The 22,513-nt window shown below is 41.1% G+C and overlaps 1 protein-coding gene across 3 annotated transcripts in view; it reads right to left on the reverse strand.

Moving 5' to 3' along the window:
• Positions 1-22,513, reverse strand: part of INPP4B (inositol polyphosphate-4-phosphatase type II B) — a 385,552-nt gene that overhangs the window by 214,184 nt on the left and 148,855 nt on the right. For all 3 annotated transcript variants that reach the window (XM_019534402.1, XM_019534401.1, XM_019534403.1), the window contains exons 6-7: positions 12,788-12,838; positions 7,896-7,975 (exon numbers count right to left, since the gene is read on the reverse strand). In XM_019534402.1, coding sequence (XP_019389947.1) covers positions 7,896-7,975; positions 12,788-12,838 — 131 coding nt within the window. The remainder of the gene's footprint in view (positions 1-7,895; positions 7,976-12,787; positions 12,839-22,513) is intronic.

Here is a 22,513-nt window from a genome sequence, read left to right on the forward strand (position 1 = left end):
TCTAACTGCATGAAGAATGTGTGCTTCCCCATAATACCGTCTTCATTTATATGTTTTGTAAGCTACTCTAAATCTGAAAAGAACAGCGTGCCTTTAAATCTGAACGAATGTTTCTATTATCTTTAGCTGCAAATGTGTTGCCTATTTAGTTCTTTGATACTGTCCAGGAGCTCTTTGATGATGACGTGAAGACAAGATGACTCGGGTTTCAAAACCACAATCACTCTCCTCTGTGTCTAATGCTACCATTTAATGTTAATATACATAAATATATATGTGTTTCTACATGAATGATCAAATATATATAATCAAATATGTGAGTGAGCATGCGTGTGCGCGCCCACTGAACCATAGTATTTCAATTTCAACTTGTATCTTAGAAAATAGCTATGATTTATCTAATAAAAAGCACATTTGGATTTGTTCCAGTTGAGTGTTGAGAGGAAAAATATGAGTCAGAAAAACAAAGCAACACAGGAAACCAATATACAGTTTAATCATATACACATACAACCCTATATATATATATATACACACACATACATACACACACACACGTACACAATCCATCCATACATAAAACAATATATATATACCAATATATACACAACAATCCATACATCCATACACACACGCACACACCCATGAATATGAATCAGTATATATCAGTATGAATATATGTTCATATTTACATGAATATGTATTATGGCAATCATAAATATGTGAGAATTCACTAACTCTTGAATGATTGAAAACTTCAATCCATTTTGCTTCCTACACAGTTATTGACTATTAATACATTCTCAGAATATGCAAACTCTGAACTACTAATTGGTTCCCATGGCCATATACTCACTCCTAAAATTGGTTAAGAACACAAAGACAGGCAGACTGTGTATTTGCATAGTCTTGTAAATTATAAATGAGCATGAGTAACTGCCTGAAAAGGAAAATTCAGGATTTTCAGTTGTTCCAGTTTCACAACCAGCCCCTTTTTGCCACGGCATAACATATGCAATAAGTGCAATGAAGCTAAATAACAGACTTACACACAGTTTAACACAAAAATATTTTAATGTGGAAATAACTCATTTTAAATAATATTTTCTGACAGCAATTTTCCTTTCTTTTGTTTATTATGGGAAATTCCACCTAGGGCCCATGTCAATCAACATTCTGCCTCATACCTTTCCACTTGGAAAAAAAAAGATGCTTTAACCTATGGTAAGTGCATACTAGAAACTATCATTTAGTGTATTCACTGTTGTCATGTATTTAGTGTAATGTTAATTAAGTTCTTTGTCAAAACAAGTCTCTCTCAACTCTCTTGGAGTCCTGCCTAGTGTGTAAAGCCAGCTTTTTGTCCATCTGCCTCCTGTGGTATAACATGCCCAGAAGCAACCAGAAAACAACTTCATCAGGTAGACTAAGTGAAACTAGTTGAAGAGACTCAATCTGATCTTTAAAGGGCAAGAACAGACCATATGTCAGGTTTTTTTGTACTGCTTGTTATGCAAATTATATACACAAAGACAATCGCAAAACAGATGCAGGTGCTTTCAAATTTATTTTCATTTAATTATAAGAAGCTAAATAGCATTCATGTTCAATGATGTCACCATCCACTGGCCCACTGAACCATAGTCTTACAATTTCAACCAGTATCTTAGAAAATAGCTATGATTTATCTTCTTAAAAATTCATTTGGATTTGTTCCAGTTGAATGTTGAGAGAAAATATATAAGCCAGAAGGACAAAGCAACATAAGAAACCACAACAGTTTAACTACATGACAAACAAACTGCAACTACAGAATCTTTCTAGGGAGGATAACAAGTATCAAATACTTCTAGTATAGTAATACCATTACTAGACTGTGATAGATTACTACTAGAGAAGAAGGCAAAGCAATACACAGGAAAGAAAAAAAATGACCTTGCATTATTAAGTATTTACAAAGAGTACACTATAACCTATATGCTGTTCTTTAATAAACGTCTTCCCGTGCTGAAATGCGCAGAATTTTAATACACACCAAAAGTACAGAAAATATTGAAACCCAACTGTATCTCCTGGAAGTAGCATACTTTAGGGTTGCGTGAAGTGGGCCCTAGTCTATTCAGATTTGGCCCAAATCAGGGACAGTGATTCGATTTGTTGATTCGGATCACCTTCCCTAATTCGATTCGGCCGAATCTGAAGATTCAATGCTGATTCGGAGAATCAGAGGCATAGGCACAAAGGATATACCCCTAAGGGTTCAAATTAAAGTAGTGGGCATTAGCACAGCAGACCTCTCCCCCACACTCTTTTCCTGCTCTTCTAAAACGTAAACTTTTTTTTAAAGCAAATCTCTATTTGCTGTGTTTGCAAAGAAAATATGAACATCCTGTATTTGAGACAAAGATGTCTGCCTGAAAGAAGAGCTCTGAGAAGGTGAACTGTCACATGCATTGCCATGGGTATAGCTCAGGTGCCACTGATAACACTGTGTGTCAAAATAGCTAAAAACAACTGAATAGCTGAACTTGTTAAATCATTTATTGTTCATCACAGCATGTCAGAAAGGAGTAGATCTGACGTTTTTTAAAATTCTTTACAACCTACTCAGAGGGTGCATCTAGACATGCTCCCCACGGTGCAGTTGTTACTGCACTGTCATTTAGTACTTGGTTTTGGAAGTACTAAATGACGATGCAGTAACAGCTGTTACTGCGCTGTTCTGGCAGTACATGGTTATTTTTAGCAGCTGTGGTATGATACAGCCAAGTAGCTCATTGCCATAGCATGTCACCATGGTGATGTAGTATGTGTAGAGATGATCTATTTTGTTGCCAGAGATGATCTAGTTTGTTGCCATGATTCCAGGCACTTTGATAACTCCACTCAGGGCATTCTTTTTTCTAGTCAAGAAGCAGCCCAACTCAAGGAAATGAACCCATATTCCCCAGAAAAGACAGTTCTGAGGAATCCAGTGGAACTCACAAGGCATACCCAGAAGAGCACCACCCTTTTGGCAGCACTTCTACCACTGTTTAGCCCAATGAGAAGCACACTATCATAATTCAATATGGAAATAATATATGTGCACCTGTATGGCCACCTCCCAGGATAACATCACTGAATACAAGTGGTAATAAAGTGCAAGCCTATGATGCCATTAATACCCCAGAATAACTCTGGAATAATGGATATAACACACCTGAACTGAAAGGACCTTACAGAGAATAAGGCATGGTAAGGTCCTTACTGGATGTTACTAGAAATTCAGTGACAGAAAAAGGTTACTATTTGGGTTAGTAATTACAAAAGGACAAAGGTCCCAGGAAATGCTGAAACACAGGCCAGGTAAAGACATTACACTTTTACCAATATAAGTAATCAGAAACGAGTCCATACCTGTAACAGAACAGAAGTTGGGCACACAAAACCAGTCTATGCCCATAACAGAGCAGAAGTTCAACACACAGACTGGTTTAAAAATGGCAGAACCCAGGCTAAGATTTGCCTCCCACACTGAGGGGTCAATATGAGTGTTTTGTTCATTACTGATCTAAACTATGCTGCTTACAGAAAACCGCGTAACTTGGATTGGTTCCACTTCAGGCTTTTGAATGTCTGTACCTAGCCACAGTGTGCTATGCATGGTACAAATATACAGCAAGACACTGGCACTTTTTGAAGACCTTGCAATTGAAATTGATGAATTAAATCAGTCTTGATTACTGAATCTGTGATAAGTGCTCCATAATGAGGTTTTCTGACAGCAATCCAGGGATAGTTAGATTGAATCTCCTGTCAGCATATATTTTCCAGTGAATATTCAGCTAACATTCAGACTGTTACATAGAACAAGAATTTTATTTCCCAGTCCACATTTGGTACGTCACAAACACCCTATGAAAAAAAACCACTAAATTTTGAAAAACTGCACTGCAGTATCCTTGGCAAAGTGGAATATCTGAATCTACCAAGGGGAGTTACCCCTTCAGACTGGAAACTTCTGTAACGCAAATATCTAAGCGATTAAGCTTTTTCTGTAGATAATGGTTTTGTACACTGCTGAAATAAAGGCAATTTTTCAAACTGACCTATTCCGGCTTAGAGAACTACATGCAGACACACCTATCCTCTTAAACATTCATTTGGTTGAGAGGCCAGAATTTTTTTCCTAAGGCTTTAAATGTTAAGGGCTGCAGTACAAAAAATAAAAGAAAATAAAAATGGCAACCCAAAATAAAGAGATAAATCAAAAATCCTATGAATCTCTCAGGAATACGGATCTTTAGCTTGTATCCTAGCCACTGACAAGTAGAGAAGGAAGTGGTGTTGGGGAGAGGGGAGGGGAAGGCAAGCTTTGGGGAAGAATGGAACTTCAACAAGAACAAAATCACTGCTTTTCCCAACCTCTCACTACTGCCTCTATATCACAGAGAAAAAGAACCCTACTTACAGTGTTTCAGATGACAGAAGACCATTCTTTCAAAGTCCATCTTTATATTGTTTAATTTTCAGTTCTACCTGAGCAGGGGGTGCTAATAAAAGGTGAACATACTCCATGCATTAGAGTTCATTCCATTGGCTGTACTGTCACTGAGGAGGTGTGGGCATAATTTCTACTTCTTTTGTGCTGCCTGGCAACATAAAGGGAGCAGATCACATCTGTGAAACTAAGTCTAAGATAAATAATTCAATATTAATAATGTTTTGGAAAATATTTTTTTAAATTTCCACCCAACAATGACTACAATTTCATGTGTCTGGAGTTTGACTGGAATTATTTGAAATATTGTATGTACAAAAACAGATACCACAAACACAAGACTAATAATAAAGTAATGAACATGGGTTCAAAGGTTCAATTCTAGCCAAGCAGGAATCTTTTGCATAATTATTACAGCTTATCTAAACTTCTGAACACTTTTTGCAAACTTCCTGGTATTGTCAGTTCAATGGTATGATATTACGATACCTGCCAGAGACCTACATCAGACTCAGGTGTCATTAGTTAGGCACAGAGATAGACAACGCCCCAGTCACAAACAGTTTACAATCTGAATATCTGAATTTCTACAGCCTCTGCACAACACCTTCAGTTTACACTCTAATCTCACATCAGGACTAGGGGAGGTTGATTTGATACATGGGTATTTACCTAAACTTATCCTAACTGCAAGTTCTGCATACAAGAGTCTGATCAGTACATATTTTATAAAAAAAAAGCAGTTTACTGTCATGACCTCCACCTTTGGTCCAGGGTTTCATGGGGTGGCATGACTGTTTTCTTGCATTTATTTCACTGATGTGGCATGTATAGTCTTATTTGAAAGCCCACATTATGATGCATCCATTTATGTTGCTTTTTCCCTGTATATGTTATGCTTTGAGATTTTGGGGCACGTTTTAGCTAAGGAAAGGGAGTGGACAGAACTGCTAAATCTCTCTTGCTGTTGTGACACTAGGGCAAAAAGAACTGCTATTCCTAGACACAGGCAGAAGGAGGTATTATTGGGTTGGATACTCAAGGCACTTTCTCCCTGTAATGAGGAAATCAACTCCTCTACAGAAAAGGCATCTAAGACTGTACTAGGAAGCCAAAGGGATCCTATTATTTTAAGATGAGTTGCAGCAAACTGAGCTGGCCGTGGGCTGGCTGATTGCTAATACACAGGCTAACTGCTTGTAAACTAGCTGCCAACTAAGAAGGTGTAGCAGGCTATGAGAAGGCAAAAGATGGGGGTATCCAGAGCTGGAGCCCAACAGGAGTCGCACTGCATCATGACTGCCCCTGGGGTCTGGTCCTGTTACAGAGACAATTGGTTCATTGGCCAGAGGAATTCCAGGTATCTCAGGGAGGCCAAAAATTTTGGAGGATTCTGATGACTCATGAGAAGGTTGACTTGGGGGTTGACTTGGAGTCGTTTAGGAAATGATCTGCGGGATATGCTTTGTCTTTCCCTGGCTGGAGTAAGGTCCAAGACCCTAGGAGCCGGGGCTGGTAGCATCAGCTGCAAGGCTGATCTCTTAAAAATTCTGGCAGGACTCTCAGGAAGTCTAGGGTGTAGCCAAATGAGATGAAAAGAAGCTTTACTTGTCTTGTTCTTCTGTCTTCAAACCTATGCTCAGTTTCATCTGTATAATTCTTTTCTCTTGCATAACAAATCCTTTTGCTGTTATGTCTCCTTGCTGGTTGCCTCTGGAAGTGATTTTCCAGGAAACTGACATTCCAGGCTAACCCACTTTAAAACTCAAGGCCCTGAGGTTTGTGACATCTACTATATAAAATACTATGTTATAAAAGAATGTTATATAATAAGATAAAATAAAGCCAAGGTTCTTTATTTACTTACTTACCAATATAGATTGGTATATACATATGCATAGTCGACTTGGGGGGGAGGGAGTGTCCCCCACGACAGGGCTGTCCCTGCCATTGCCACCACTGGTGGCTTCTGTGTGTGCTCGCCAGCCCCGTGCCCATCGACACTGCCAGTGGCTTCTGCAGGTGCACCCCCCAGACTCAGGAGGCAGCAGTCACCCACGTATATATGTATATATATTGAGGAGTATATTCTTTCCACCTTTCCCGCCCAGGCTGCCCCCCTATACATAGGCAACTCTTATTACTTTAAATACAAATGCAGGTGCAAGAGCATGAAAATTTGTCCCCCTTTCCAAAGAATGTTGATGGCCCTGGACAAAATGAAACCACTGCATTTGTGCTGAATGGATTTGGGTCTGGACTAACAGCCAAGACACAGTGTATGTATATATTATATTCCCTGTGGAATTTAGCTTTAGACAGCCTCTTAGTCCATCTGTATAGTTTTATATAACTTTTTAGCTCCCAACTGGGAAGCAGAAGGAAGGTTCAAGAGGCTCTATTGAAAACAAACTCTGAATACAGGGCTCAAAGTCTGAATGAGTGATCTGCTAAATATTCAAGTGCTATATGGCCCTCATTTACCAGAATGACTGAATGCTTCACGGATGTTAGTGAATTCACCTTACCAATGGGAGTTAAAGAAATATTAATTTGTAGTTTACAATATCAAAACTGAACAGAGACCACAAATGTTCAACCTGCAGGACATTAAGCACCTGAAATTCAAGATGAAGTCAATGGAAGCTGCTTTCAAAAGTGCTCTCAACTTTTGTAAAAAATCAGGCCCTACAAGTTTTTCTATTGCCTTCAAAAGACTTTGGGTCATGCTCCGATTTGCCTAAGCTCAGGCAAGTCTGCCTCAGAGGGGAGAATGAGTCCTCATGATTCCAAGCTTGCTGCTTTAACCACAAGCTTATCCACTCCATCCTTTTATTCCTGATTACATAGTGCTACATCTAACAAACACCAGACCTGTTCTCCATAACCCTGTGGCTTGTCTAGTCACACATGCTTCTGCACAGTTCAGGGCTGTTATTCCAATTCGCAACATTTAATATTCACTTTAAACAGTTATCATAAAAGATGCAAGGTAGGGGTAAATTGGGTCTAAAATATATAAACTCTTAAACATTCAAGTCCTAATAACTTTACTGTGTTAACATTTAAATTTTACAAAATATAACAACTTATTTAATAAGTGTGAATAACATCTATATTCCTTGCTGAAGGCATCTCTGAAAGGACTCTTCTCAATTCAACTGCTCTGGGATTTTTCCGCAGGAGATCATATCAAAAGAGCTAGTAACCTTTTCTAACCTGACACTTGGAAAGCTCTGACTTCAATAATTGCTATTTCACTTTGGCTTTGTGCATACTAGAAAGAGAAGCACCTGAAGTTGACATCTAGTACACCTGAAGTAATTTTGAGTTTCAAACACAGTCAAGCAGCAATCATTAAATGTCATGGGTTATTAATTTGAAATGGTTTACAATAGACAAAAAGACCTACCTCAGGCTAAGGGTCAACTGCTGCTCCTTTGATTTGACCAAGTCCCCTACTTTGAAAGTAGTGCAGCCCAGGAAACTTCGCTATAAATGGGGGAGAAAAAAAAAGAAAGGACATCTTTATTAATTCCTGAAGTTTTAATCATTTTACTTTTAGCCCTATGCCTGCAAATCTGTCTCTCGCAGCAAGAGAGAAATATTAAAATGAAGCCCACTGCCTTGAGGTATTATCTTGCAGAATGCTTTCATACATCACTGACATGATTATCAATAAGCTGTTAAGCTCCATTTTTACAGACAGGAACCCATTCTTTTTCATTAAAAACAAACAGTCTAACAACCTGCCACATACAGGCCATGAAAAGTAGAGCCGCAGGAAAATTTTCATTCGGCATGGAGAAGGAGTTCCCCTTTGCAAGTGATTTCTGTAATACAGGAAATGTTAAATTTTCAGGTTTTTACCTATGTTACAGTAATTCCTCAGTCCCTTGTACTCTATCATCTCTGCACGCCAGATATGAATGTATTTGCTTGTCGGAGTTGGTGTATTTTTCTGTGCAGCTCAATACAAGTTATTAATAGAAATACTGTATCTGCCTAGTTTATAGCCAAACACATGAACATTTGTTTTCTTTGTTTTTCCCACACTTGACTGGACCAATTACTTTCTAGAACATTTAAAGGGAAATCCACTCACCCTGCTCATTTTTTCTAAGCTTTTCTTGACCTACATTGCTACATGTCATGCCTCTCTCAAGGCAAACAGAGAGATAGTCTTCGGATGGGTCCCCCTGCATTTCCTGCTTAAGTGAGGCTGAAACTCAGCTGTTGCTGGAATCTGGTCTCCATGGCTGAAAAGAACTAAAGTGTCTCCAAGATTGTGAAATAATAGCAGAGAGACGAGAAGCAACCAGTAGAGAGCAAAACTCTCCTAAGAAAGATTAGCTCAATCAGTGAAACATCAAGCCCTTAAAAAGGAGAAAGGACTGTTAATTCCCCTGGAGTAAAGAACAATGAGTCATTAAGTAACTGACTCCCTCAGCTGCTGAATAGTAATGCACCAACTGCTGTGCTATGCAGCAGGAATGAAAGTAGGGTGCTTCCATTCCAGCCAGAAAATCAGTTTCCCTGTTTAATATGCGCACCCTAATTTTGGGGGCTGATTTTTTTTTAGAGAAAACATGCATGTTGTATGCAAGGAAGTATGGGGGGGGGTGTGCGTGTGCGTGTACGTACAGTCCTAGTGGGACAGGATACAAGTACCTTTCACCTCAAAGTAGCCAGTCCATGTCATAATGTCCAAGACTAGATACCTAACTCCAATTAGCTATAACACTGTGAAAGCAAAACAGTTTTAGAATTAAAGACATAGACGGTATCACAAAGTGCACACAAACAAAGTCTCTTTGGACATTTCCCAATCTGTGTACACTTGACTTTGAAATGTTATCAATCCTTTAACATGATTTTTGCATATAATTTAGCTTTCCGTGATAAGCACTATCTAACTCGCTTTCTTTTATCTTACACAGGGTTTACAACAGGACTTTGAGCTCAGTTGGGATCTAGGTATTACTATAAAGCAAATGTATAGTGATGAAATGATATAGCAAAGAAGAAAATCTGGGCATCTGTGGCAGCTCTTTTAAGCCAAGACCCTTTGCTATTACAGGTCTAAAAGGCCTTTGGGAATTAGCTTAACTTCTCCAAGCTCAGAGAACACAGGCCAAAAATAGTATTATTTTCCAAATTCCAAAACACTATTTTTGCATTGTGGGGAGCGGGGGGTGGGGAGGGGAAGGGGGGATGGAGGGGGCCCCCCCCCAAAAAAACAAACAAACCCAACCCATTATTTTCTAGTCCCAAAGTCTTCTGCCTGTCCCAGCTTTTGTCTTGACCTTCACTAGGAAGAGAAATGTTTTATACTAAAGGTTGTCAAGGTCATACAATGGAAGGTAACACTAAGTGGGACACTCTTATCCCAACTCAATATAAGTTGCCACCGCAGAACTATTACTCAGATATCACAAAATTATATATCACTAAATAAATCATTTGCCCTTTTAAAATTTAATTGGTGCCCCATCTCTAAATTTTAGGCAAGTTTTACAGAAAGCCTTAAATGACTTGTGCCCTACGTAACTAAGGAACTGCCTCCTCTGTGTTTCATCACAATCCCAAAGGTAAGCTGAGAGCAACCTCCTGCAATTTCCAGTTGTGCCCCAAGTTCATTCAGAGACAATACACGGAAGCTCATCCCCCATAGTCACCTTCAGCTTCCTCCCTCTTGAGGCCTGCCACAGCCTGAGTCTGGACATCTTTAGGAATCGTAATAAAACTCTACTTGTCCGGGGTTTTATTAGGTGGGCAAAAGCCTAGAGGGTAAACCTCTTTCAGCCCTCCCCACAAGGCAGCATGCAGAGTAGCTACAAGCAACAGGCACAGGAAATGTATCATAGAGTGCAAAACATTCTGGGATAGGTAGTTCTTTAGAGAAGCAGTGGAGTTGGCTGCTGCTGGGTAGAAACTTTCACTCCATTTTTTGGCACTGAAGTCCATGCTGGGAGGGAAAAATTTGCTGAATTTGGTTGGCAAAAAATGAGGTCAATTGTCCCTTACTACAAGGTCTAGAGACAAACATTACACACAAACCGGCGTAAGTGATCAGAGACTGATTTAAACCTGTAACGGAACAGAAGTTCAGTGCACATAAATCAGTTTAAAAATAGCTGAAACTGGTTTGAGATAAATCTGGTTGAATATAGTATCAGAATTAACTAATTTGGGTCAAACCAGTTTATGCATTCTGTTTCAAACCCCTTGCTGTTTTTAGATAAATCAGACTTCCTTAGCATCCTGGCATGCTCTCTGGGCTGGGTGGGGCCCTCTGCTCCCTGGCTTCAGCTGCAGACTGTGGGCTGCTCCCCACCTCCCCCTCACCACTCCCTCCTAAGCAGGAATTCTCCCCTCCCCTTTGCCTTACAGAGAGGTGTCTGTGTAACAGATAGCAGACCACATGCTGGCTACAGTCAGTGCTGAATCAACAGGCAAAATCAACAGGTAGCTGGTAATGTCCCTCTGTTTTCTTAATGTGGTGATAAACACTGTTATCAATTCCCATCTGGGCTAATCAGAGCATTCTGCAGGGGGCTGGCCATGCCCCGCCTCAGCTCAGTGTTGTGCAAGGGAAGGGAGGGTTGCAATAGCGCTCCCTCCTGCGCCCCCGGCTTTTAGCCTGAGCCACTGCAGGCATGTGCTTGCATTTCTGGGATGTCTGTCTGGTTATAAATATGGTTTAGCCTAGCCAGGTTAGACTAACCTTCAAAGACTGAATCAATTCAGGCTCAGGCTTTTTGAATGTTTGTCCCCAACCCAAAAGCAAACTCCCCTGCTGCCCTATAAAACTATGACTTCTGGAACACTTTCCCCTCTGTGACCCACACTTCCTGAACCTGCTGCTTCCTGTAGTTGGGAAGTACAAGCTGAGCAGGAAGCAGAAGTAAGGCATCCACCTCCCCCTTAGGCAGTGCCTGGGAAACATGCCCTCCTCACCTAGCCCATATTATGTTACTGCAAGTAGAGTTAAGGTCTAAGGTACTGTTTGGGGAATTGCTTTATTACTTATTACTTTAATATTTTATCTGTTTTTATATTTTATCTTGTTTTTATTGTAAGCTACCACGAGCCTTTTTGGAGAAGGGCAAATCAAATAAATCAATCAATAAATAGTGCAGATGCTTCCACTATGGAAAAAAGCGACTCCAGGTTTTTCAAAATGCAACCAGGGGAGCCTCCGGGTTCTTACATAACAAGGTTTCCACTTCTCAAACCGATGGCATTTCAGTTTTATTTGTTTATCAAGCCCTGACACAGAAGCACTATCCCAATTCCGCCCTAAAAGTAGGCCCCTTTTTAAAAGTACGGCACAGCCATGGGCTTTAGATAGATCATCAAAATTACTTAGTAACACAACAAAAATAACTGTTATAGCAGTGGTAAATTTACCCTCTGCTTCATGCTGGGAGCATCTACATGAGACATTTACTGCGGAGTGAACTAATCAGCTCCACAGTAGAAGTCATGCATCTACACATGCACCCCATTAGACTGCAGTAAGCTATTTAATTTTGCTGCAGGTATACTTATAAACACAAGTGCTATCCTATGGTGGTGTTCTTTATTGTGCATCTACACACGTGTAGATGCTGACAGGGCTGTTTCAGTGAGGGGGATGCCTGCTGGCAAGCCCCACATTGGAGCACCCTCATGCCCCAGCCAGCCCCATCACAACACATTGAGCTGTGTATGTGTGTGTGCGGTGGGGTGGGGTGGGGTGCAGGGGGCAGCAGCCCTGGTCTGGCACAGGCCTCTGGGGCCCTCTGCCAGCAGGGGCTGCTCCAACCCAGCTCAACATGCTATGGCTCCGGGCACATACTCAAACGGCATGTCCAAGAGCAATAAACTCCAAGGTCTATTGCTTCACATTAATGGCATGTGTAGATGCACCCCCTGAAAACTAAAGCCCATGTTTATTCAGATAAGCGTGATCCCAAATTCCATACCTAACCCAGTTAGTTATATGATAATAGCGGTATTCTAGAAGGCCTCAATGGACTGAGATTAACTTTATAAGAAGGATTTTCAGGAGTCAAGGAATAAATGCACTCAAAGCAATCACTTATCAAGTCTATTATTACTGTCAAGAACCTCTAAAAAGCTACCCTACCTTCCAATACAAACTGAGTCTGTTAGCTCCTAATAACCTGATGACCATGTAGGAGCATTACATGTATTTTAAAGTTGCAGGGTGTCTCTCGTCTGAGGAGAGCTGAGGAGGGGGTGAAGGGTAGCAGTTAAGCTGTCAACACAAAGTGAAATTGAACACAAAATGCTCACCCCAGCATCTGTTCTTGGCTCCTTGTGTTCAGACAGGACACTGGTGCGGACCTGGAAAAAACAAACCATAAACCATCTTGGCATTTTTTTAAAGGGAATAAGAAAAGGTATACATGGATTTTCTTCCTCTTCCTTCTACCTTTTTTGGGCTTATGCCAGACCTGGGTAATTTCTGATCATTTAATATTTTCTTTAAATAACTTAATACTTCAACATTTTTGGCCTCTTATCCAAGTCCTCTTTTGCAATAACTATTTCTCCACAGGAGACAGAGCTGTGCTCAACTGCTCCCCTCATACATTAGAGCTTTGGTAAAAATAACTCTACAGCCAAAAAAGTGTTTACAGGGGGGGTTTTACATAGGGTCACTCTTAGGAAATCATTCATTCATATAATGCAGGATGATGTCATGACAAGGGTGAGCTGTATTGCAGATTCACTTATCAAAGTACATACCTTTGGGCATACACACTTGCACACTACTTCTTCATAACTTCAAAACCCTAAACTTCCTAAAATGTTTCTAAACCAGCTTAGCTAAACTAAAGCAAGTACATAAACAACCACATGAATTTCAGTTTAAAAGTAGGGTTTTGTTTTGTTTTTTTTAACTTAGCCCTACTTCTACAGCTGTTTTACATTGAGCTGAATCAATGTAAAACAGAAATACGAACTTCTATTAACATACTTGTATCTGTTTTATTACACTGATTTAAAAACAGTTTAGTTAAACTAGTATAAGCAGCAGGTCTAGAAAAGTCCTTAGCTTGGATTTCAGTTCTAATTAAATCATAACCTATGCTGTTTACTCTGGTAACATACATATGGCAAAGTACAGAATATTCTTCCTGGCCCTACGGGCAAACCTGTTTTGCCCTACTTCTTTCAAATCTCTTCAAAATTGTCACTTCTCCCAGCATGTTTGTGATATCAGTGGGGCTAGTGTGTACTGTAAACAAGCACGTATTGCAATTTCTAGTAAATGGTCCTTTCTCTTCAGTAGAAATACACACCAAATCAAAATTAAGTTCACTTCCACTGACATAATGGCAGCCTGGCCATTATGTACTCTCCTGCAACAGATGGGTAATGCTTACATCAGGAAACAGTCTGATTCCCTACCTCACCAGTCTATTCCATGTCTTCTCATATCCTTTATCCCAGGGCATTTGGTGATTAAGTAGTCCTTAAGTTCCTCCAAGGATACACACTTCCCATTATCCCTGGTCCTTCTACAGAATGGAGCCGCATGCATGACTAACTTTCATTTTCCTGGCAAACACCAGGGACAATATGGCCTCATTTTAATTTCAATAACCTGCTTTGCAATGCTTTGTAAGTATTTTTACTACCTAATTTTCATATGTATAAGTTAAAAGTAGACTGGAGTGCTTATTGCAGAGTTAAAACTGGTAACAGAAGTCAAACTATGGCTACAGATGAAGCAATTATATTGAGGTAAAAGGAGGATGGGAGATTTAGGGCTAAATCCTCTTTCGCTTTATGTGCCTAAATGGTGCACATGTAGCTATGTAACTACAATTTTTTCACATACACAGTTCTGGTTTCTGCTTCTTCCATCTTTTAGCCCAGTGGTGGTCAATATTTCTACCTTGCATGCCTGATGGGAAATACACTGACCATCTGTGGTGCAGAGCTGGCATGTTGTCCTAACTCAAGGCCCAGGGAGGGTTTGCTGCGGTCCCAATCAGGCCACACAGAGGGGGCCGGGGACAGAGGCAGGCCATCCCCAACCCAGCCCTGTTGATGGGAGAAAGTGGGGCCCAGCTGTAATCTGTTGTGCTGGGGAGAGGAGGCATGGCCCAGCTCCAACCCAGCTATGGGGGACGTGGGAATTTAGAAGCAAGGGAGAGTGGCAGTATTGCTACTGCTTCTGCCCCCACCCCCAGCAAATTTTCCCACCTTGGGGAGTCCTGCAGGATGGATGCCATGGCTCCATGAGCAGCATATGTGGCCAGCAGGCTGGAGGTTGAGCACCCCTGTTTTAGCCTATCAGCATAGTGATTGTTAAGACACATGCCCAGGGAGCAAGAGACCTTGATTCTAGATTCCTCTCACCAAGAGTGGGCTTGACCCTGCAACTTCTGCTTCCCAGCAATGTGCTCTAATGACCAGCCCAGAGGTCAGGCATTAACCAGCTCCCTCTTCAACTCTCCTCTTAAAACTGACCCACTTCATCCTGCATTTATATTTACTGGAAAAGAAGCAGAGAGATTATGGAAGTTTTTTCCTCGCTGATATAAAAGGGCTTAGGCTATCCTTCTCAAACTAAGTGTAAAGTGCCAAAAACTGCAGTTATGTAGCTGTGTAAGCGCCACTGAGGCATGTCAAGTGAAAAAGGATTTATCCCTTACTATAGATCAGTTGATGCATAGTACCTGCATCGCCTCTTTTATGCGGAAAGTGACAGCTAAGCCAGAACCATGTCTCCCTGAATGAAACAACTACTAAATTGCAACATTTTGGATTCATCTTAGTGTAGGATAAAGAGGACACACAAGAAACAGTTACCATGATGTGTGTCCTCAGTCTTCCATCCCCTTTGAATACTATACTTTTTTCAACTGTCCACAGCCTGAAACTGAGTAATATATTTCTAAGCATTTCTATTCTGGTTAGAATTTATAAACTGGAAGAAATCTTTAAAGAAACAGCAATTTTAGTCTGGTTTATTCATTTGCCAGTTTAAATATGAGAAATACTGTTTCCTTAAATGTACCTATGTTTTAAAGCAGTGGAACGCAACCTATCCAGCACTGAGGAGTAGTGCGGGGGTTGGTCTGCAGGCTGGATCCCATATTAGTCTGTAGATGTGACTGCACATGCCAGCCTCATCCCATGCACCGGGCCCAGTTGTGAGGTAACCCCACATGCTGGCATGATCAGGCGCATGGGAGTAGGCCCATGGGACCCTGCACGAGCTAGAGGTCAAGTTCTACAAGCTCTCATAGGTTGAGCACCACTGCCTTGGAGCAAGGAGATGTTGCTATTCCCTAGTAGTTACTGTACTGAGGAACATTTTTTTCACAAAGTTTGAAGATACAAGATGTATCCTTTCTTCTACTGAAGATTGAGTCATTTGGGCAAGAGAGTAGCACGCCAGGCACTTGTACTCTGGATGATGCCATGGGCTGCCAATCCCCCACCCCCTGTCCCCTGCTCCAATCCCCTCCCTGTTCTGTGCCCTCTGCTTACCAGGTACCACCAACACCTATAGCTAATACCAACGAAGAATGACAAATTTCACAGCAAGGGCACAGGTAAGGAGGCTTCAAGTGGTTGCTTTAATGTAGTCCAGGGGTCAGCAACCCCCAGCACACGTGCCGAGCATGGCACGCAAGGCCACGTTGCTCGGCACGCCACCACCACCCCGAGCTCTAAGCACCCGCTGCCAGCCACGGAGCCCAGACTACTCCCAGCAGGAAGCTGGGAGGCTGCAAGCTCTGTTGCAAGCAGACCGGGCTCCGTGGGCTGGCTGCAGCCAGGAGACTGCAAACAGCTGCTCCAGACTCTGACATGCTGGCACTCCGGCACCTTCCAAGGTTGACATTGTGGGGTTTTTGGCACTCCAGCCAAAAAACGTTGCCTACCCTGATGTAGTCTCTTTAAATTGCTGTGTTAATACAACCACTTCAACATGCAACCTTTAAATTGCTGATTTAACATGACCCCCTGTAAGCCAAAGCTGATCTTGGCATGTCATATTTGGTCCCAATGCTGTAGGCTGCTGACCCCCAAGCTTGACCACAGTAGGACTTCATGTGAATATTTTTCTGGATACCATTTGATAATTTGATACATTTCTTTAGTAAAATATTGCCAGTTCAGAGGAATATAACATCATCTACATAGTTTATTTCAGTTTCTTGCACAAAAATGAAATGTTTAAAATTTAAAGCAGTTGTAAACACAATCATGGCTTTAACACAATAGCACAATGTTTTACAAGAGAACATAAATTAATGTCACTTCCTCTTCAGAGATGTTCTACTTAAGGAGCTGGGAAGAACAGAAGTTAGAATACATATGGTCCTTTAAAGAAAAGCTTTTGTATCCATTGAAGGTTATGGTTAGCATGCATTTTTAACAAGCTAAAATTAGTGTAATACATTAACATTTAAAAAGTAACATCTGGCCCAGGGTTGTAGTAATGCAATTCCCTAATCTTATATTTCTTTAAAAAAAACAACAACTTAAATACTTTAAAAATAATCTTACTTAAAAAATAATTTGCTTAAGAACTACTGCACAAACTCTTCTTTATTACTGATTCCTATGCAGCTGCACTGGCCAACCAGACTCTCCAGTTAACAAAATGTCTGAGGCATGTGCAATTTTAAGTTGTTTAGATCTCACTGAAACTGAAGTCCAGCTAATTTGTCAAATAGGCAGACACATATTCATATAAAATAACTATGCATCTTATTCTGCAAAGTGATAAGCACCCTCTACACTTGCTGCAGTATTATTTCCCAGGTAAGGTTTACAGGATTGATTCTTAGAGGCATGCGTAAACAAAACAATGGTCTCAATTCAAGAGAGCACTTAATCGCCCTTTTTAAAGAGCTGCTTGGAGCTACTGGGTAAGAGGAGCAAGAGAGGCAGAGTCTTGGTAGAAATATGTATAACAAATGTGTAAAAAACCAGCAAACCTACAGAGTTGATTTTCTTGCAGTGTGTAGCTACATTTTATGATTACATAAAAAGTGAATTAATTAAATAAAGGAAACAATTTCTCTTGAGCTAAGGAACTGCAGAGGAACAATTTTAATTAAACCCTAAGTATAGCTGAGGGATTAGTGGGAAAAGTTATTTACAATCCTAATTTGCCAATTCTAATTTGCTTTCTAATTTAGACACATTCACACACTTCTACAAATAAGTTTACAATGTATAAATGTGCAAATTCATTTTTATTGGGACAGCTGGCTGCTTGTGAGCAAATATCTATATGAATAAGACTACATGGAAACATTTTTGTGGCGGCTGTTTAAAAAACTTTCTACCTAGACTTTTTAATGAAAAATGGATTTTTAATTAAATGACATTTTTGTGCCAGGCATCTGTTTCCATGGAAATATTAAACTTTTCAACAAAAAACCAATCACCTAAAAACAGAACTATTTTGATTCAGATGTCACCATGGTGCCTCCTGGAATGGTAGTTCTGCTGCTTCATGTCCCTATTCTCTACTATGCTTTGGGTTTAATCCTACTATGGGACAGATTCCATCTGTCATGATACACTGCAGCCTTTTTTAAATAGTCACAGAAAAGTAACCCATATGACAATACAGAGAACAAATGGCAAATATTCAAAGCAGCAGCTAAAAACAAATAGGTTATTTTTCAGAAAAACCACAGACTGAAATAAATTTATGGAATTGTTCAGCTAATATTGATAAATGATGAACACACATGACAACTATTAACTGTGAAAAGTTCCCTGAGTTCTCATGCCAAGTCATGAAGATTAAGACTAAACAAATAAGAATAAGCATTTTAAAACATATTATGCAACTAACTTGTCACTACATTTTTTTTTCCTTTTTGGCATCTGTAGCAATCCTGGCATGCCTCAGGCAGTCTGTTGACCCTTGGCATGTTGCCCCAGACTGCTTACCTTGCTGGCTACCTGGCACACTCTCCAAGCTTGCCTGCTACACCTTGATGTTACAAGAATAGGAGGCTTTACTTCTTTAACCGCATGTCAGCTGAGATCCTTTCACTGCAGAGGAGTTCTTTGTCTCTCTCTCTCTCTTTTTAGAGTTAGTGTTGGGTAAGTCTGTGTATGCCTGCATGGCTGTTCCAGGTTATGGACATCCGCTCTATGCTTATGCTGTATGTATTGCCTTCCCACTGGTCTTGCCCTAAAATACCCACACCTCCCTTGGCAAGCAACAGTTTAGAGCAGAGATTCTCAATCAGGGAGTCTTGAAATCCCCAGGGTGTCCTGAAATCCTTTCAAGGGCACTGCAGGGTGCAGCATAATGTTAGTACTGGTAGATGCAAAGATGATTCACAAGATAAACCCAGAGATTGCAAGTAGAAATCCATAGTTGTGGTCTTTCTGAGTTCTATCAATGGAAAAAAAAAATTTTTTTTTCTACAGAAAAATAATAGAGGAGTGAAAACTAACAGCTGGCATTTTCCTAGGGGTGCCATGAGCTTATCCAAGAGTGCCTTGAGACTAAAAAGGTTGAGAACAACTGGTTTAAAGCTTTGAAAAAGCTTTTACAGAGTCCTTGGACTTCACCACCACCAACAGAGTTTCTGGGCATCTCTGGGCATCCCTTTCTTGTAAGTCTCTAGGTTCACTTGGTCCTTTTCACAATCCTCTGGCCCCTTTTTAGAGGGTTAGCTTGCAGTCCTCAGTCAGGTTATAGGCCCACAGAGTTCAGGCTCCTCTCTCCTGCATTTCATAGTCTTTAGCAGTCTTACAGGAAAATCTACAGCACCTTCTCCAGGTGCCCTTAGTGTCCCTCCAGCCCTCTAGCCACATTGTGGACTTCAAACAGCAATAGAAACAAAAAAGCAACACAAATGGGTATAGAAACTCTTGCAGGACTTTCCTCACTCTAGGGTCTGCAGGGCTCCTTCTCTGAGCCTGGCAAGGACCAGTCTGAGACCCTATCAGTGAATCAGGGATTATAATAAGGCCCTTTGGGCTCCTCCTCTTCATCTACCTGATTTGCCTGTTTCCCCATAGGCTGCCAGAGCTTTTTTCAGGGACTCAGGTCAGCTGCAGTTTTTATCCAATTAGTTGCCTAATGATAATGTCCTGGAGTCCCGTAGCTTTCTGGCTGTGCTGCTTGGTAGCACTCCCAGTCATGGAGGTAGGAGCAGCAGCCCTGTAACCCAGAGTCTCTGGGGTGCCATCAGCTCCTATAGCACTCTTGAGACTGCTTGCAGCTCTTAATGGGGCTCTGGAGCCTGACAGCAGCTCTTACAGGGCACTGGAGCTTGCCCCACATTAGGCAAACTAGGTTCTTCTTGCAGGTCCCTAATCTCTCTCTGGCCCTCTTTTCCTTAGTAATTGGACATGGGCCTCACTATGGCTAGGGACAGATATTATATGTAAATGAGTTTAAGTGATCAGAAACTGATTTAAACCTGTAACAGAACAGATGTTTAGTGCACATAAGCCAGTTTGAAAATGGCTGAAAACAATTTGAGATAAACCTGGTTGAATGCAGTATCAGATTTAACTGATTTGGCTCAAATTGGTTTATGCAATGTCTGTCCCAGACCCCTTCTTGGTTTAAGATAAAACATAGTCCCTCAGCATCCCAGTTGCTTTGCAGCCCTGGGCAGGGCTCTACTCTTTGCTCCAGCCCAAGAGGGCTGGCCCCCTCCCCCCTACTTCCTGGCTGGAGCTCAGAAAGAGACTGCAGACTTATCCCTGGCTTCCTCCTGTTCCCATCCCCCTCCCAACACTCCCTGTTTAAGCAGGGATTCCCCCCTCTTCTCTGCCTTACACAGACACCTCTCTGCATTATCTGGCATACCACAGCACCCCCAGTGTGCCCACATCTGGCTACAGTATGTGCTGTGGGAGACAGGACAAAGGCAGACAGGACAGTGTTGGCTTAAGGCTTTTTGGAGCTAATCAACAGGTAGTTGGTAACGTCCCTTCCTGTTTTGTTTGATGGGCTGATAAATACTAACAACTCCCTGTGTAACTCCCTGCTGTGCACCTCAATGCTGTTATCAACAGTGAGGGGGCACAGGACCCCTACCTAATCAGCGTGTCCTGCCAGGGCCTGGCCATGCCCCCCCTCAGCTCAGCATAGTACAGGGGAAAGGAGGGCTGCTCTAGTGCCCCCCCAGATTCTAGCTTGAGCCACTGCAGGCATGTACCTGCATTTCTTCAGACCACAGGGGATGTCTGCACATTTACAAACCGGTTTACCTTAGCCAAGTTAGACTAACCTACAACAACTGAATCAATTCAGGCTCAGGGTTTTTGATGGTCTGTCCCTAGCCTATGGAATCTCATAATAAGTAGCAATTCCCTCAACATTCTCAATGGGATAACTAGAACACATCTAAACTGTTTTTTAACATCTACAGACAGATTTTTAAGCTCAGATAAACATTACAAAAACAGAAAAATATTTTCCCCATAATTTGCTCATGCTTTTCGAAGTAAAGTGTGATGCACTGAGGAAATTTTTTGCTCAGAACTCACACAAGATTAAGCTTGACTAGAACAAATTATATCATCTTTTCACCAGAGACAACAGCATTCTAAAGACAGTCAAAAGGTAAGCATGCTTTTGGGCAGCTGTCTTTCAGTGGTTCTTGCCTTAGTATTGAAATTATCACTAGTACAAATTTTCATTATGAGCATTTTAATCATAGAAAAATCAGCATTTATAATAGAATATTCATTCACATGCCCTCCTAGTGCACTGAGCTACCCAAGTATTAAATGCCTTTATGGATAAAAGTTAAATTCTGTTTTAATTAGCCTCCTATAGTAGAAGATGGTATTGTATGATTAAACAGGACATTTTTTGGTCATTCCTAGTATACAACATCACATGCACACCATGCTAGTGTTCAACTGACTGAACCTTTACCATCACTGACACCACTTCAGAGTTATACAAGAATTAGTATAATTAAAAAAGAATATACTTTTTTCATATACCTTCAACATGCCACAAGTAGTTAATTCAAAGTGGAAGTGAAAAAAAATTTCTTATTTGAATATTTTATGCCTGACCTTAGTTCAAGCCTCTACATTTCATTTTATGACTGAGGACTTGTTTGTAAGTTGTGCACTTCATTTTTTAAAAGCTAAGTAACCATAGAAAGCCAAATTCTGCTCACTGTTATATTAACATAAATCTAAAATAACTCCACTTGCTTTTAGATTGCATTCATGATATTTATTACTTCGGGAATTTAAAATGCATTAAATTATTAACACCTATTTACTTACTGGAGTAGTCTCATAATAATGACACTTTGACGTACTTAGGCATTATAAGAACATGTCATGAAGCAGCATAAGATACACTGTTGAAAGATATGCTGGACGGATGGCTTATAATCTAGGATACATTAGCTCTTTCTGGGAAGTCTCCCAGAAGCTTTTTACACTTATTGGAGTTTCCTCTCACACCAATATTCTCTGGATCTGCTCTGAGAGACTGGATTAGCATTTTCCTCTTCAGTTATTTTACCAGGGCGCTGTGGGTTACAATGCAGCTGACACAACCAGCAGCTATAGCTTTTCCCAAATGTTAAGGTAATAATCATTAGGGCTGTGCAAAGCTTTGGGTGCTGATTTGATTTGGAGGAGATTCGGCCCAATTCGGTGGCTGAATCTCCAAATCTGAATTGAATCAGGAGACCAAGAAAGAAGTCTGAATAGATTCAAACATGTCCAAATAGATTTGGAAAAGATTTGGAGAGCTTTGGAGATTTGGGCAGTCCCCACTCACTGCTGCAGGGAGCTAGACCCAGACTCTGTGCTGGCAAGTGGAAGAGAAGGGGGGAGAGGACCATGGCGGGGGGAACCCCGCCAGACCCTATCCCCCAGGCCTTCTGAACACCCCTGACCTCCGCCTGCTCCCCCAGCCCCACCATGGCTGCCCTGCCCTGTCCCAGCTCCCAAGTCTTTAAATAAAAAAAAAGCTCCCACTCACTGACTGCTGCCAGGCAGGGGGTGAACTCCACTGCCTCCCACTGCCAT

The sequence above is a fragment of the Crocodylus porosus genome, unplaced genomic scaffold (genome assembly GCF_001723895.1).
Source record: "Crocodylus porosus isolate Cpor-Errol unplaced genomic scaffold, CroPor_comp1, whole genome shotgun sequence".
Taxonomy (NCBI): domain Eukaryota; kingdom Metazoa; phylum Chordata; order Crocodylia; family Crocodylidae; genus Crocodylus; species Crocodylus porosus.